Source organism: Enhydra lutris, unplaced genomic scaffold (assembly GCF_002288905.1).
Source record: "Enhydra lutris kenyoni isolate GAN:26980312 unplaced genomic scaffold, ASM228890v2 scaffoldscaffold59, whole genome shotgun sequence".
Lineage (NCBI taxonomy): Eukaryota > Metazoa > Chordata > Mammalia > Carnivora > Mustelidae > Enhydra > Enhydra lutris.
Genome location: NW_019154143.1, coordinates 11981231 through 11997500, shown reverse-complemented (window position 1 = coordinate 11997500; position 16270 = coordinate 11981231). Strand labels below are relative to the sequence as shown.

Genomic DNA, 16270 nt, shown 5'->3' with positions numbered 1-16270 from the left:
CAGCCCAAGCCTGCAATTAGAGAACATTTGCTTGCTTCTAGAAATAGAATGAATGGGAAGTAGAAACCTGCTATCTAGGTCTTTAGCAATAATACTCAGGGAGGAAAGACCTTGCTCTATCAGCAGTCTCCAGAAAATAACCATCTTGTCCTTTTTTTTTTTTTAGATTTTATTTATTTATTTGACAGAGAGAGATCACAAGTAGATGGAGAGGCAGGCAGAGAGAGAGAGAGAGAGAGAGGGAAGCAGGCTCCCTGCTGAGCAGAGAGCCCAATGCGGGACTCGATCCCAAGACCCTGAGATCATGACCTGAGCCAAAGGCAGTGGCTTAACCCACTGAGCCACCCAGGCGCCCCCATCTTGTCCTTTTAATAAGTAGCATTCTGCACCGCATCACTGTATGTTTGATGAGAGAAATCCAGTATCATCTCTGAATGTAACAAAAGGGGTTTATGCTAAAGCCCAATCATTAGAAAGGCAAGGACTACTGCCAATGAGCAGCTCCAGTGTTTTCTTTTAGTAGTTATTTTAAAAAATCTATTCATAAACTCTCAGAAGTCTCCATCTGTCACAAAAGAAATCATTTGGTATAAACACCTCAGCAATCTATAGCCACCAGACCCCTCTCAGCTTGTCAAATATGTGTCTCAGGTGAAACAAAGGATGGGATCAGATTTCTCAAGTAGAGGTGAAAAGGAAGACAGAAAACAGTATTACAGAGAACCAAGCTCTCTCTGGATTAATAACCTGACCAAAATTTGAAGCCCTGAACAAAAGTTTGACATGAGGCAAGAGAAAACATTTATCAGCCATTAAGATACATGAAAATCAGGGCGCCTGGGTGGTTCAGTTGGTTAAGTGTCTCACTCTTGGTCTCAGGGTCATGAGTTCAAGCGAGGCATTGGGCTCCATTCTGGGTGTGGAGCCCACTTTAAAAAAAAAAAAAAGAAAAAGAAAAAAGACTGGGGCGCCTGGGTGGCTCAGTGGGTTAAAGCCTCTGTCTTCAGTTCAGATCACGATCCCAGGGTCCTGGGATCGAGCTCCCTATCGGGCTCTCTGCTCAGCAGGGAGCCTGCCTCCCCCTCTTTTTCTGCCTGCCTCTCTGCCTACTTACGATTTCTGTCAAATACATAAAATCTTTAAAAAATTTTTTTTAATTTTTAAAAAAATGATACTAAAATCTTACACACTGCACACAGTGGAGAAAGAGTTTTAATAGACCAGGCATCCTCATATCACTAGATTTTAGTGATTTAGATTTTGCTTTTAATGAGCAACAATCTTAACTTTATCATCTTTTGTCTGTAAGCAGCTTTATATTGCCTGAAGGGAAAGAAATGGAGGGTGAGAACAAATCCTTTTATTTCCGGCCAGTCAGGAAATGCACGGTTGAAAGCACGAGCTTTGCCTAAAGCTCAGTCCAGCTTGCAAAGGACCTAGCAACTTGCAAGTAAACACAAGCACAATTGTGTAACATCTGTCTAGTTCTTGGTACAACTGTAGGTTAAGGGGTGTCTCAACATTGACTTGTTTATTCTGTGAAATGACACCATTTAACTTCTAGACACCAAGGGGGCTTTACAGGAGTGAACAGCTTCATCTCTCAAAAAGATTCTTCAAGTGTGTGTGTGCACGCACACATGTGCACACATGCAAGGGCAAAGTGCCTAAGAAATGTAAGCTTTTGACAGTAACCACAAATTACTCATAGGCAAGCTACTGACAGCTACCTTTGGGGACTGGAGCTGGGAAAGGGGAAAGCTGAGTTTCTTTTCATTCTCTACCTTCTATGCTTAATTGTTCAAACTTTCTCAATGTAAACATTCCAATAAATTTTTTGCTTTAAGAAAATCATTAAGGGGGGGCGCCTGGGTGGCTCAGTGGGTTAAGCCGCTGCCTTCGGCTCAGGTCATGATCTCAGGGTCCTGGGATCGAGCCCTGCATCGGGCTCTCTGCTCAGCGGGGAGCCTGCTTCCCTCTCTCTCTCTCTCTCTCTGCCTGCCTCTCTGTCTACTTGTGATCTCTGTCAAATAAATAAATAAAAATCTTAAAAAAAAAAAAAATCATTAAGGGGCACCTGGGTGGCTCAGTGGGTTAAAGCCTCTGCCTTCGGCTCGGGTCATGATCCCAGGGTCTCGGGATCGAGCCCCGCATCTGCTCTCTGCTCGGCAGGGAGCCTGCTTCCCCCCTCTCTCTGTGCCTGCCTCTCTGCCTACTTGTGATTTCTGTCAAATAAATAAATAAATAAAAATCTTTTTTTTTTTTTTAAAGATTTTTATTTATTTATTTGACAGACAGAGATCACAAGTAGGCAGAGAAGCAGGCAGAGAGAGGAGGAAGCAGGCTCCCCGCTGAGCAGAGAGCCCGATGCGGGGCTCGATCCCGAGACCCTGGGATCATGACCCGAGCCGAAAGCAGAGGCTTTAACCCACTGAGCCACCCAGGCGCCCCTTTTTTTTTTTTTTAAATCATTAAAATATTAGTCAAGAATTCCTAAGTAGGACGCCTGGGTGGCTCAGTGGGTTAAGCCTCTGCCTTGGGCTCAGGTCATGATCTCAGGGTCCTGGGACCAAGACCAGCTTCAGGTTCTCTGCTCAGCAGGGAGCCTGCTTCCCTTCTTCTCTCTCTGCCTGCCTCTGCCTACTTGTGATCTGTCAAATAAATAAATAAAATATTTTTTTTAAAAAATACTCCACTGAACAATTTCAACAAAGAAGTGAAAAAGCAGGATACTGAGTGTTCTTGGGAACTGGATGACAGGTAGAAAGTACACTGAGTTCATTACACTCTTCTGTTTTCACGTTCATTTAAAGATCTCCGTAATTAAACTTTTTTTCTTTCAATATCAACAGATAAGCCCCCAGATCCTTTACCCCACACTGTGGTCAGGCATCTGTCTCCCCAGGTGGCATTAGACAGGAAGTTTATTTTATAAAGGGTACCAGAGGGTCCATGGATCGGGAAATAGCAGTTTTAGGCACAAGAAATATAGAGGCAGGGGCGCCTGGGTGACTCAGTTGTTGGGGGTCTGCCTTTGGTTCAGGTCATGATCCCAGGGTCCTGGGATCGAGCCCCGCATTGGGTGCCCTGCTTGGCAGAAGCCTGCTTCTCCCTCTCTCTCTGCTGCTCCCCTGCTTGTGTTACCTCCCTTGCTGTGTCTCTGTCAAATAAATAAAATCTTTAAAAAAAAAAAAAAAAAGAAAAATATACAGGCAGCCCTCACTATGTACCGTAGGTATGGGTCCGTAAAACTGACAATGCAAGCTGAAACCACGCAAAACAAACTAATAATCAACAGGAAAAAAGATGGCTGCCCTGTGAAGTCTAAATATTTGTCAAAACATTAAACACTGAGTAATAAGTGAATACAGAAATGAAAAAAATTAGTTAGCCCACTAATTTAAAACATTAGAAATACTGGGATTCAACATTTTGCGATCAGCTTCCAACACTTCACCTTTATTGAATGTTGTAAAATATCTCCAAGAATTTCCTTACTGTGAAGTGATGGCAACCATCGCCTCTTCTGGGACATCCGTACACTTTTTATCACAATCACTTACGCATTTATGCTGAAAAGCTCACCTTCATCAAGTTCCCGTAGCTGCCTGTCTAGAATCCCTCAAACAGCAGCAGCAACCTTCCCATGGTCAAATACAACTCAACTCATTTTCAGTCTGAATCCCATGACTATCTGCAGTGTAGTACATTTCTGTCACACTGCATATGACTGCTACTTTCTGCCTTAATGCTTCCCATGTCTTCCAAACCTCAGCTATAGACACTGCAAGATCTCCGATTGTAGCATCCATAGCCATCCAAAAACCCATTAAAAGCTGAAATAAACCTGTCCACCGGCTGATCAATGAAGTTGTATTTGATGGTAAAAACACAAAGTTTTCACGTTTTCATTCAAAAGCCCGAGGAGAATGTGGGGCATAACCCGAAAGGAGTGCTACACGCTTACAATGTCTCTCTACCACCAGGATGTATAGAGCTGACACCATGGAAGGCTCTGTCCTCAGTGAGTCAACTGCCCAAGAGATGACTGGCAAGCATCCTCCAGCAGATTTAGAAAGGAGTGATCTGATAAGCCACTGCTGGTGCTGCACTCTGTTCTTCTGCAAATGTGATTTGCGGACTGAAGAACCAGCATTCAAGTTTGTACTTTATGCAGTTACTCAGTGAAAAGACCACAGCAACTGAAAGTTGAACCATGTTGTTGGGGGATGGCTATTATTTGCCTAAACTGCGGTAACCAATCGTGCATATTGGAGTCACACAAAGCAAGGACTGCCTGTACCGGACACAGGGAGATTAAAATACATAGTGACCTCTTCCCCCACTGACTGCCAGAAATTTGAGCAGTCCGATGCTTCTCTGGGATTCTCCCAAGGAAATCTATCCAAACCACCCTTATCCCAGGTTTCTCAGCCTCAGACTTTTGACATTTTAAATCAGGTAATTCGGTGCTGTCAGGGGCTTCCCCGTGTACGGCACAATGTTTATACAATTGTACAATATATAGAAATCCCCCCTACTGTGACAACAAAGAATGTCTCAAACCAAGTATTGCCATATATTCGGGGGAGCGGGGGCGGCAGTGGTGGGAGAACTGCTACCCAAGGCAAAGGCCCCACAGTCCTACCCACACACTCAGAGCTTCCCACCACCATTTAAGTACTTTCCTCTCATACAAAGATGACCAGGAAAGTCACTGGCATTAGAGACTAGAGTGAAAAACAGGAAGACAAACATTTTAATTATCATTAATATCATGACAAAGAGATACTGATTGCATCCCTTAATAGGATGCTATTTTTTTTAAGGTTTTGGAAATCAAAAAGAAGCAGGAATTTTAACAGGATTAGAAAGAATTGAGGGCATCTCTCAAAAAAATAAAAAGGACAAGGTCAGAGAAACAGAAAAAGGTACTGAGCAAAATACTCAGAAATTAGGACCAGTTGGGTAGCTTAAAAAGCTCAAAAAAAAAAAAAGGGTATCAAATTCAGAAAGTTGCTGGAATTGAAAAACATTATTTTCTAGACTCAAAGAAGTACTCAAGTCAACTGAAAAGTAAACCAACTCTTCACTGTCAGGTTTCCAACACTAAGAACTAAAAATCCTAACAAGTTTCCAGAAAGATGGGTCATGTACAAATCAAAAAGATTTCAGACGTCTTCCACAGCAGCCCTGAAAGCAATGCCTTCAAATATTCAAGGGAAAGTATTTCAAACCTAGATCATATACTCAAACTTTCAACTAAATGTGAAAATGTAATGAAAGCATGTCCAGATGTGCAAGGTCCCCCCAAAAAAAATCCTCTCCAATACTCGTCCCAGGAAACTGCTTACAAGGTGTTCTCCGTTAAAACAAGCCATTAAGAGTGTCTAAGTGACTCAGTTGGTTAAGCATCTGCCTTTGACTCAGGTCATGATCTCAGGGTCCTGGGATCAAGTCACACGTTGGGCTCTCTGCTCAGCAGGGAGTCTGCTTCCCCCCTCTCTGCCTGCCTCTGTCTACTTGTGATCTCTCTGTGCCAAATAAATAAATAAAAAATCTTTTTAAAAAACTAAAAAAAAGAAAACAAGGGAACAAACCAAGTAAAACAAACACAGGACTACAGTAAGTAATAGGAACCCTAACAAAGGAGATAAACTCCCAAAGGGGCACCTGGGTGGCTCAGTCTGCTAAGCATCCAACTCTTGATTTCAGCTCATGTCATGATCTCAGCGTTTTAAGATCAAGCCCTGTGTTAGGCCCCCCACTGGGCGCAGAGGCTACTTAAGATTCCCTCTCTCCAGGGACACCTGGGTAGCTCAGTTGGTTAAGCATCTACCTTCAGCTAAGGTCTTGATCCCAGGGTCTCAGAATGGAGTCCCACATGTGCCTCCTTGCTCAGTGGTGAGCCTGCCTCTCCCTCTGCCTGCCGCTCCCCCTCCTGCTTGCTCAGCCTCTAATTTAAAAAAAAAAAAAAAAAAAAAAAAAAAAAATTCCCTCACTACCTTTCCCTCTGCCACTCCTTTCCCCCCCACCTAACAAAGAAAGAAAGAAAAGAAAGAAACTCCCAGGACATGGAGGAAAATTTTAGGATGCAGATGTGAAACTGGTCTAGACTGGAGCAGATAAGCTGTGAGGGAGGCTTCCCCAACACATCAGTAACACTCCTGCTGTTTACAACAGTCCTAAGAGGAAATTAAGACAACTGGTACAGTGGGGCACCTGGGTGGCTGTCAGTTAAGCATTCGCCTTCACCTCAGGTCAAGATCCTGGAGTCCTAGGATCAAGCCTGGTGTTGGGCTCCCCGCTCAACGGGGAATGTGCTGCTCTCTCTCCCTCCCCCTGCTCATTCTCTCTCAGATAAACAAAATCTTTACAAAAACAAAACTGGTATGGGATAGATGAGTGACATAGAACCTAAAAAAAGACTACTCCAGGGAAAAACAAGAAGTTGTACAAGAAAAGTGACTACATATATTACTGTTAAGACTCAACAACTCAGTAACAGCTTTTAAATACTATGAATATTATCTTAACAAAATTAAGACCCAATTATACAGTGAAAGTGGGAGATTAGGGTCTGTATATGATAAAAGTTGAAGATGATGAAAACTACACATCATTTTCCACTATGGGAAGTCAAGAGCCAAAAGCTGGAAAGGCCAAGTAGTTACACAAACTATAGCACTCAGCAACACCGAGATAAATACCGAAAGGACTGAGTGTCGCAACATTATGAGAGGGAGACATGGTGGTGGGAGACCCATTTCTGTTATAAGCCTTGTTGAATCACATAACTCCTTCACATGCCCACAATAACCTTTTGATTTTAAAAACTCATTTTAAAAAAAGGCAACCTCTATGCCCAAAAAGCATAGACGAAGGCTCTCTGGAGCATGTATTCCCGGCCCATGGTAGGTATTACTATATATGGAAATACAAACTCCCTCTGGTCTCTTCCCAGCTCTTGGGGTTCCTCTTTCCCACGTCTAGCTGCTTCTTCCTAGAGAATTTTTTTTTTTTTAAGATTTTATTTATTTATTTGACAGAAAGATCACAAGCAGGCAGAGAGGCAGGCAGAGAGAGAGGAGGAAGCAGGCTCCCCGCCGAGCAGAGAGCCCGACGCGGGGTTCCATCCCAGGACTCTGAGATCATGACCCGAGCCGAAGGCAGCAGCTTAACCCACTGAGCCACCCAGGCGCCCCTTCCTAGAGAATTCTTGATTGAAGCATTTTCTCAGCTGTTTTCTCCCAAGCCAAGGGGAAATGTTGAGGCTGGTCACTATTCATTTAATCACAGGGAAGACACGATGGAGGACTGTGTGAGGTCACACAGCATCAGGAAAGGAAACCAATACCAAAACTCAAAAGCATCTCCTCCAAAACCTTCAGTTCAGGGATTAATGCTAAATTCTTCTTTACCATATAGAGCCCCCTCCTTCCCTCCTCAAATAAAAAAATCACAAGGCTACTTTCAGCCAGCCCCAAAGGCAACAAATGATGTCAATTCTCTGCTACCATGTAATACTGGGAAAGATAAAGCTCCCCAGGCCGGTTCTGTCACCTGTAAGAGAGGGATAAAAACCTATTTGAAGAGGTCTTAAGGATTAAATGTATATTAAAAGCTTAGCACAGTGCCTGACCTTAAATGGTGAACATCAAGGAGTCCATGGCATGTACCCAGCCAGTGATCTAATCTCTCTCAGGCATAGGTCAGGCAGGCTTATCTTTATGTGGTACAGTGTGGCTTCTCAAAAGCATCTTCCTAGGGGTGCCTGGGTGGCTCAGTGGGTTAAGCCGCTGCCTTCGGCTCAGGTCATGATCCCAGGTCCTGGGTTCAAGCCCCGCATTGGGCTTTCTGCTCAGCATGGAGCCTGCTACCTCCTCTCTCTCTCTGCCTGCCTCTCTGCCTGCTTGTGATTTCTCTCTGTCAAATAAATGAATAAAATCTTTTAAAAAAAAAAAAAAAAAAAAGCATCTTCCTAAAACACAACTCTCAGGACAGGAATCATCAACATAGTTTGCAAAGCAACATACTTCTCATTAACTGTTCTGATCAAGGGTAAAAGAGATAATGGGTCCAGACTGAAGAACCCAACACTGAGCATTTTTAAGTTGAGCTACCCACACACATATATACACACCCCACCTGTCTTAATATCCTTCATAATAGCAAAGCTAGGGACATTCTAAATAAGGATCTGGTAAAACAGTCCATTCAAACAGGAAAACTTTGTGGCTGTCAAACAATGAGTACATTTATACATGCTAAAGTGAAAGTGTCTAGTCTGTGCTATAAGGAAAAATGCCAAAGAGCTACAACAGTACCTATGCAGTTAAGTCATGTACATTCTGGGATCACAAGAAACTTACCAGGGAGGAGTGGGAAAGTTTAAGTAGGTCGGTAGTTCTCATTTAAGATGAGAAAACTCTCCTAAGAATGGCATAGGGCTAACTGATCTGGAGCCCAGATGCTTCAAACATGAACAAAAACCATGAGAACAAAATTTTCTAAAAACTGTAGGCTTTTTTATTCAGTTAAGAGGTAGACAGATGAACATGGAAGGCTGTCCCATTTAACTTGCCCAAAGTTCATATTCCACTCCATTCATCCATCCCACACTGCCATAAATTGTAAAGAAATAACCAAGACGGCCAGAAGGCTTTTTCTTCCTACTTCTTTTCAGCAGTAATTGTCAATGAATTGCTTGCCAAGAAGTTTCTACTAACTTAAAAATTTTCACTGTGTCCAAAGAACCTCGTCCCTATAAGAAGTTCCCACATATGCCAATGGAACCTGCCACTACCGACAGGAGGGCAGAGTACAAATGGCTCTATTTCTCTAAGAGACTACAAGGGAAGCTTCAGTTATGTTTGTTGTTAGGTCCCTGTGCATGTTAGGGCAGAAGCTGGTGAAACCACCAAAGCAGAGCACACTGCGTCAAAAGGCTTTGAATGGTTGTTTTAAAAAAAAAAAAAAAGGAATCACAAGTTATCTTCAGAGACAACATTAAAACATAATGGAATTGAAGCCTCATACAAAAAGTAGAGAATTATGTACAGGAATTCACAGCCCAGAAGGAAAAGGGACCTCAATAGGAACCAGTGGAAACCCAGCTATTTTACATAGCTAATTTTGAGACAAGTTGTATTTAGCACAAAAGCAATTATAGCACAAGTAACACTTCTCTCCCACAGCTCCCAAACTTTAAAAAAACTCTTGTCGGTCTTCTGTAACACTGTGATCCTTCTTGAAAGGAGCAGGAATGTGTAAGGTGGCCCCAAACATCGACACGAATTGTAATCTCAAACAGCTTCACGCTATGAGGATGACATATTTGAAGACTGCCATAATAGCAGCACTAATAACGCCAGAAATGGGGACGGTAACAAACCAGGCCATAAAGATGTTGCGGAAGAGTCGCCAGTCAACAGCCTTTTTGGATCGGAGCCAGCCGACAGATACGACAGAGCCCACCTAGCAGAGAGGGATCGAGGACACTGGTTAGGAGAGGCCAATGGTATTCTGGTAACAGACTCATAATGGTACATAGGTAAGCAGCCCCAAACTGCTGATGAGACGGATTCCATGAAAGATGGTTTGTAACAGGGTAAGAAGCAGATTACTCATGGGAAGACGAAGGCAATACAAAAATCCAATCATTACTTCTGTGGTAACTGAGGTAAAAAGACGAGAATGAGAACACCTCCTTTCTCTCTCCTGAGCTACCAGCATTTTAATCAACTGCTTTAATAAAGTATTAAATAAATCAACTGTTTTAATAAATTATTTTAAGTTTCAGGTTTTCCAAGCATCATTTTAGAGGAGGACAGATATCAGACCTCATAGCCTATCACCTGGAGATACCCTAGAAAAGGAAGTATGACTCACAGGCTCCAGGATGAACCAACTTAAATTGCCTTAAGGAAGCTAGTTTCTTCCTTTTTCTAGTTATTACATGGCCATCGAGCAACTTCAGAATTCAACAAGATTCTCAGTTATTTCAATTCTGAGGCTATGAATATACGCCTTCTATAAATAACGCTGCCCTTCAACAGCCCAACATGCCTCACAGATGGGTTAACTATCTGTAAAAGGACTTTCGCCATTGTTTGGGGAGAACATACATTATCGGCTTAAATAAGAACACTCGACCCAAGGAATTATAAACTGTAAGCCTTTACATTATTGCAGTCATTTGTCCTAAATTTGTGAACTCTTCAAGACTCCAACTGCATAAAACTTTCTAAACCACAGTTATTACATTAAAAAAAAAACCTCTTTGTATTATTAGAACCATTCAATAGACACAGTTCATATACACTACACTATACTTACTTTACAGTGTGTTGTACTGATGGGAAGACCAATATTTGATGCAATTACCACTGTGAGGGCAGATGCCAGTTCAATACTGAAGCCACTGTAGACATAAAAAGATTACTTGTCAAGAATGGAAGGTGATCTTTTTTATAAGCTAACATTACCTCAAAGTTAACACAATCTTACTGTGATCCACTCAGTGACAAAACCTAACACTGACCTAACATCTTTCATTTGCTGTAGCTCCTGAAATCTGCTTTATTTTTACGATTTTATTTATTCCTTATTCATTTGAGAGAGAGAGCGCACAAGCAGAGGGGTGGGAAGAGGCAATCTGAAAGGGAAGAGCAGACTCCCCACCGAGTAGGGAGCCCAATGTAGGGTGGGATCCCAGGACCTGGAGATCATGACCTGAGCCAAAGGGAGACGCTTAACTACCTGAGCCACCCAGGTGCACCTGAAATCTACTTTAAATCAGGCTCTCTTCCCTCTTTTCTAACACTTTTAAGGTTCTAAGGGTTCCTAAGAGCCCATTATTAAAGTCTGCACTTCTATTTTGAAGAATGTAATGAACATTAATCTTAGCTCTCAAGTAGAGACAAATAAAGAACAAGTATACAGACTATTTGCTCCACACACAGCCTTTCTCAGAAAAGTTATGTTATTAAGAGACCACTGGAGATGAATATTTGACCAAAATTTTGTTTAAGGGCCAGACAGTATGTAAAATTGAAAAAGTTCACAACAATGAGAGGAACACCAGGAAATAATTCAAGCTTGGGTTACATTAGCTGAAGATTCGTGTGGTAACACTACACATATTATGCATCCTAAGAAAATGAGCATTAGCCTAAGACCTGTTTTACCAACTTACCTAGAGGGTGTGATTGGTGTCAGATCTTTCCCCATGGTCTGGATAACTCTCCTTCCCCAAACCCACAGACCAATACAAATACCAACTCCACCATAGAGCAGAAGCCATATTGGTGTTGCCACTTTTGAAGAAACATCTCTTGTGTCATAAACCAGATACAAAGCAACCAGAGGACCAATGGCATTGCTGAAAGGAAAAAAAGGACAAAGATGATTTTTCAGGAAGAACTAGAATTTGGCAAGATCCAGTTTGCTAAATGACCTACTAGATTATTTAAAGCAAAGCTGTCAAGCTCATTTAGCAAACAGTCCTTTCAACAGAAATAAATAGAACCCCAACATACACAGCAGAAGAAAATAAAAGCTGCTCTCAAGAGAAGAATCCCATGCATTTGGTGGCCTCTCATCCAAGAGGTAGCCTAGAACAACTCAGGTTCCAATGACCAGTTTACAAACCACAGAACTAAGGCCAACAACATCCGAATTCATTCCCTAGGGCAGAGATTTTTAAGCTTTTCATCTCAGTATTCAAGAATTTACTATCACAGAACTGGCCCCTATCTTGACAGAGAAGACCTCTCCCTGAAGAATATCTGTGTTTATCATTTACAGAAACATTCTTTGTAATCTCTCGGGGCGGGGCGGGGGGACGACAGTATTTTTTTTTTTTTTTTTTAAGATTTTTTTTTTAAGATTTTAAGATATTTTTTTTTTTAAGATTTTTAGATTTTTTTTTTTTTAAGATTTTAAGGTGCCTGGGTGGCTCAGTGGGTTAAGCCTCTGCCTTCAGCTCAGGTCATGATCCCAGGATGCTGGGATCGAGCCCCACATCGGGTTCCCTGCTCAGCGGGGAGCCTGCTTCCCTCTCTCTCTCTCTCTGCCTGCCTCTCTGCCTACTTGTGATCTCTGTCAAATAAATAAGTAAAATCTCTTAAAAAAAAAAAAAAAGATTTTAAGTAATCTCTATACCCAACATGGGCCACAAACTTACACGCCCTACTGACTGAGCCAGTTAAGCACCCCTCTAAAAAAAATTTTGCTGCCTGTTTAATTAAGTCAATAACAGTTATTACCTCATTCTCTCTAGATTATTCGTGTCCCACAGGGTGCTATGGTACCAAAGCCACAACCATAGCCTTGTAAAAGGGATAAGGTGATACAAAACTAGAAAGCATGACGCTGAGATTCCAAGTCAACTGACCTGACATCATTTCCACCATGGGCGAATGACCCAAAGCAAGCTGTAAGGATCTGCAAGAACTGGAAGAGGAGAGACACCTCTGGTTTATCCTGGTCATACCATTCTTCGAGAGAGCCGCTACTTCCTTTTCTCTCCCCCAGACCCATCTCTGCCTTGACACTCATGTCCATCTCGGATGCCGAGTGAATATCAGACACAGCATTGCAGTAACTGGTGTAACTGTCCATTCGAATTCGCTTCTTGCTGTCTGCGTTAGGCCAGGTCAGCTTCTCCATTTCTTCACCTTTCTGTTCACCTTCTTTGGCACGGAATGAATCCAGAGGCATGCCACAAATTGCCATGGTATATGAAGTATAGCTATTATTGCGCCTCAAGGGTTTGTCGCCAGAGTCTCCCATGCAGTCTCCCACCTTGGCAAGATGTAATTTATGGAGCAGCTCTTTGTATAAGCCAGAATCTTTATGCACAGTGTGATACTGATAGTGCCCACTGGAGTTTATCTGGTTACTGACGGCTTGATTGAACTGAACAAGGTTCCCATTAGGCAACTGCACTGCCCCTAGCCAAGACCAAAACAGTAACGTTAAAAACAAACATCATGGGGTCCAAACAATAAGCCTCCTCCCCAGTACAGGTAACAAAGTAAAACTCTTCTCACTCCACTCACCATTCATGGTGCCGTCTATGCTGGTTTCCTCTTTCAGATCCACACTGGGAAGCCGCTCTTGCTCTGGAGCTTCCTCCAAGTCTCCAAGTTTGAATGAAACTGTTCTCTCCTCCACCACAGCCCGGAGGGGCACCGTGGCAGATCCTACCTCAGCAATCGGATTCCTGGTTTCAATATCACTGAGAGACAACTTTGTTTCTTCATGGTCTTCTTTCAAGCTATTCTTTTTTTCCATTAAAGGGCTTTCAGAAGGACTAGACTTTATTTCTCCTGGAAAAAAGGGGGGGGGTTGGTTTGGTTTTGACCAAACTAACTCATTCCACACCTCCCCTCCTCCCACCTCAAAAATATCCATCTCAGGGACGCCTGGGTGGCTCAGTTGGTTGAGCAGCTGCCTTCGGCTCAGGTCATGATCCCAGCGTCCTGGGATCGAGTCCCACATCGGACTCCTTGCTCATCAGGGAGCCTGCTTCTCCCTCTGCCTCTGCCTGCCATTCTGTCTGCCTGTGCTTGCTCTCTCTCTCTCTCTCTCTGACAAATAAATAAATAAAATCTTAAAAAATATCCATCTCAAAGTAATGTATTTCAGTGAAAATTCGGGGTAAGTTTCCTTGTCTGCTTCACTTGCCGTATCTCCTATCTTTCCTTTGGGAAGAAATCAACAGTGCTTCAGCAGTCACAAACTTTTTCAGTAAAGGGCCAGACAGTAAAATATTTTAGGCACTATGGGCTCTGTTGTGTATTCTTCTTCTTTACAAAACAAAGGTTTCGGTTTTATAAGGATAAAAACTATTCCTAGCTCCCTGCTAACCCATTCTGAGGTGAAAGGCACCTCAAGCATGAGGTAGACAGATTGAAAATTTACACTGCATCTAATTCACGTTCTTTTTAAAAAAGGAATGCCCCCAAATTTCAGTCTAGGAGTTTAAGCAAAGGAACAGCTCAATGCAGACAACTAAAGAGGAAAACTCGAATTCCCACCTCTGTAAAACAGAGACGTGCTTTAATGTTCTGCACCTTATGGATCTAAATGCCCCGACTAGGCAGGAATATCCTCTGCCCAGTCTACAATGCCCAGTACATTTACACGTGTTCATTCAGGCAGCACAACCATGCTATAGACTAGGACCTAAAACATTAGCAAGACTTGTCTCTTCTCCCAAACTGGAAGAAAAACGAGAGCAGGAGGTCATGCAAGCCTCATTCCCACTGTGCGCAGGGCACAATCACCTCAGTGCAGCTGCAATGACACAGCACTCTTCCTAGTGCCCCTGCAGTGTGTGCAGCCTTTCACTTCCCAAAGACAACGGTGAAATCTCTAACCAAGCACTTGCAGATGAAAAGGGCAGAAAGATTACTGTAACAAATCTCAGCCAGTAAGGAAATGAATACAAGATTTAAATAAGATTAACACTAACAAAATTTATTCTGTATTTAATTATACTCTACTACTGTAATAGTAACGGTCTAAACAATTCCTTCACATTAACAATGGAAAATATCTACCTCTCAAATCTGTGTGACAATTCTGAGAACCGACCACATCTAGAAGTCAGATACTAACAAGACACTTAAATTTGCATGTCAAAATCTGAAGTTACACAGAGTAGTTAGAATAGTTTCCCCCTTGAAAATTTTATGCCTACCCTTATTACACTTTAAGATATCCTCATATTTCGAAGTTAAAGTTAAGCTACTTCTCTGTGTATTTCTGTCACCAGCAACTGATACAGTAAAAACTAGATTAAATGACCAGTTCATCCCCAACATAGGTCAACTATTCCTTATGAGTAGGTCTCAGGTCATTTCAAGTCAATAAAAACATAGTTTGGCTAATAAACCCATCTCCTGAAATCTCACTTAAATTTTTGACTTTGCCAATCTATCCGAATAGTGTGTTTTTATTAACTGATCACACAAGAAGAAACGAGCACATTCCTAGTTAAAATGTTCTGCCACAATTTGTTACTTACGTTCGATTTTTCTCTTCATCCTGGGACATACAAAGAACCAGACGATAAGGGCACAGAAAACTGCACATCCCACCGAGATGAGGATGGTGCCCCACAGAGGAAGTTTGTCAAAGCCCAGCACTAGGAGATAAAATGGTGCATCTTGAAAACCCCAGGGCAACAGCCCCCTGCAACAATGTGTAAACCCTCCTCTGGGGACTCTGGAGTTCCCCAAGCCAGCCCATCACCCTTTACAACTGCTGCCAGTCTTAAGTCCACAGGGTTTTCATTGTGTTCCTGACTACATAAATTCAGGAGGGGAGAAAAATCCCCCAGTCATCTGAAACCCACACCACCACCTCCGGCCCACTCTCCACACCTGCTAGATTAGGTTCAAGTCTCCCAAGCTCCTTCAAAAACTGGTTTTTTTTTCCTTTCTTTACTTAGAAGATAATAAGGATCGCTATACTCAGGATCTGCAACTAGCTATGAAAAAATGGAAGCATTCTACTCCCTGGCCTCCAGATGGTAGCTGCCACACATTATGTTTGCATATACAGATTTTGATGTTAAAAAGAAAGGGGCCCCAAGAGTCGTCTTTGTCATAATGACAGAATTCTCCGTGGAAGTTACCATATCCACTGTATTACCCTCCAGTAAAATCCTTTAAAAAGATTATCTTAGGAGACATTATCAAACTAAGATACAGAAAAACCAGATTATCTATCAAAAGATAAGAGTAGTTCAAAGGGCTATCTTTCACAAAAAGAAAATAGTTTAGTGGTAATTTCATTAACAAGCCTTATCTTAGAGACTTGCCTACTTTCCACCTAGCTTTGGGATCTTCAGTATCAGTCCTCCTCTGCTTATCACTTATATGCCAACAGGTTCCAAGCCACTAGCCTAGACTACTGACTGAAGCAAAGCAATACAGAATTCTATTTTAGCCTAAAAGACGTTATAATGATTATAGTTCATCCAAGAATAGCTTGGCTACCTGCAGTTCTTTAGCTTTATTCTGATTAGGAATTAAATTACTTATAAAATGGAAAATCTAGGGGCACCTGGGTGGCTCAGTGGGTTAAAGCCTCTGCCTTCGGCTCAGGTCATGATCCCAGGGTTCTGGGATGGAGCCCCGCATTGGGCTTTCTGCTCAACAAGGAGGCTGCTTCCCCTCCTTCTCTCTCTGCCTGCCTCTCTGCCTACTTGTGATCTCTGTCAAATAAATAAATAAAATCTTTAAAAAAAAAAAAG

At 42.3% G+C, this 16270-nt stretch overlaps 1 protein-coding gene across 1 annotated transcript in view; it reads right to left on the bottom strand.

Annotated features, from left to right (window-relative positions):
* Window positions 1-8955: 8955 nt before the first annotated feature.
* The window catches only part of LOC111158457 (solute carrier family 20 member 1), a 16041-nt gene continuing 8726 nt past the window's right edge, over window positions 8956-16270 (bottom strand). Inside the window, exons 6-11 of the mRNA XM_022520477.1 lie at window positions 15038-15157; window positions 13065-13334; window positions 12398-12956; window positions 11198-11383; window positions 10339-10423; window positions 8956-9477 (exon numbers count right to left, since the gene is read on the bottom strand). Of these exons, the coding sequence (XP_022376185.1) occupies window positions 9316-9477; window positions 10339-10423; window positions 11198-11383; window positions 12398-12956; window positions 13065-13334; window positions 15038-15157 (1382 nt within the window). The 3' untranslated portion in view covers window positions 8956-9315. The remainder of the gene's footprint in view (window positions 9478-10338; window positions 10424-11197; window positions 11384-12397; window positions 12957-13064; window positions 13335-15037; window positions 15158-16270) is intronic.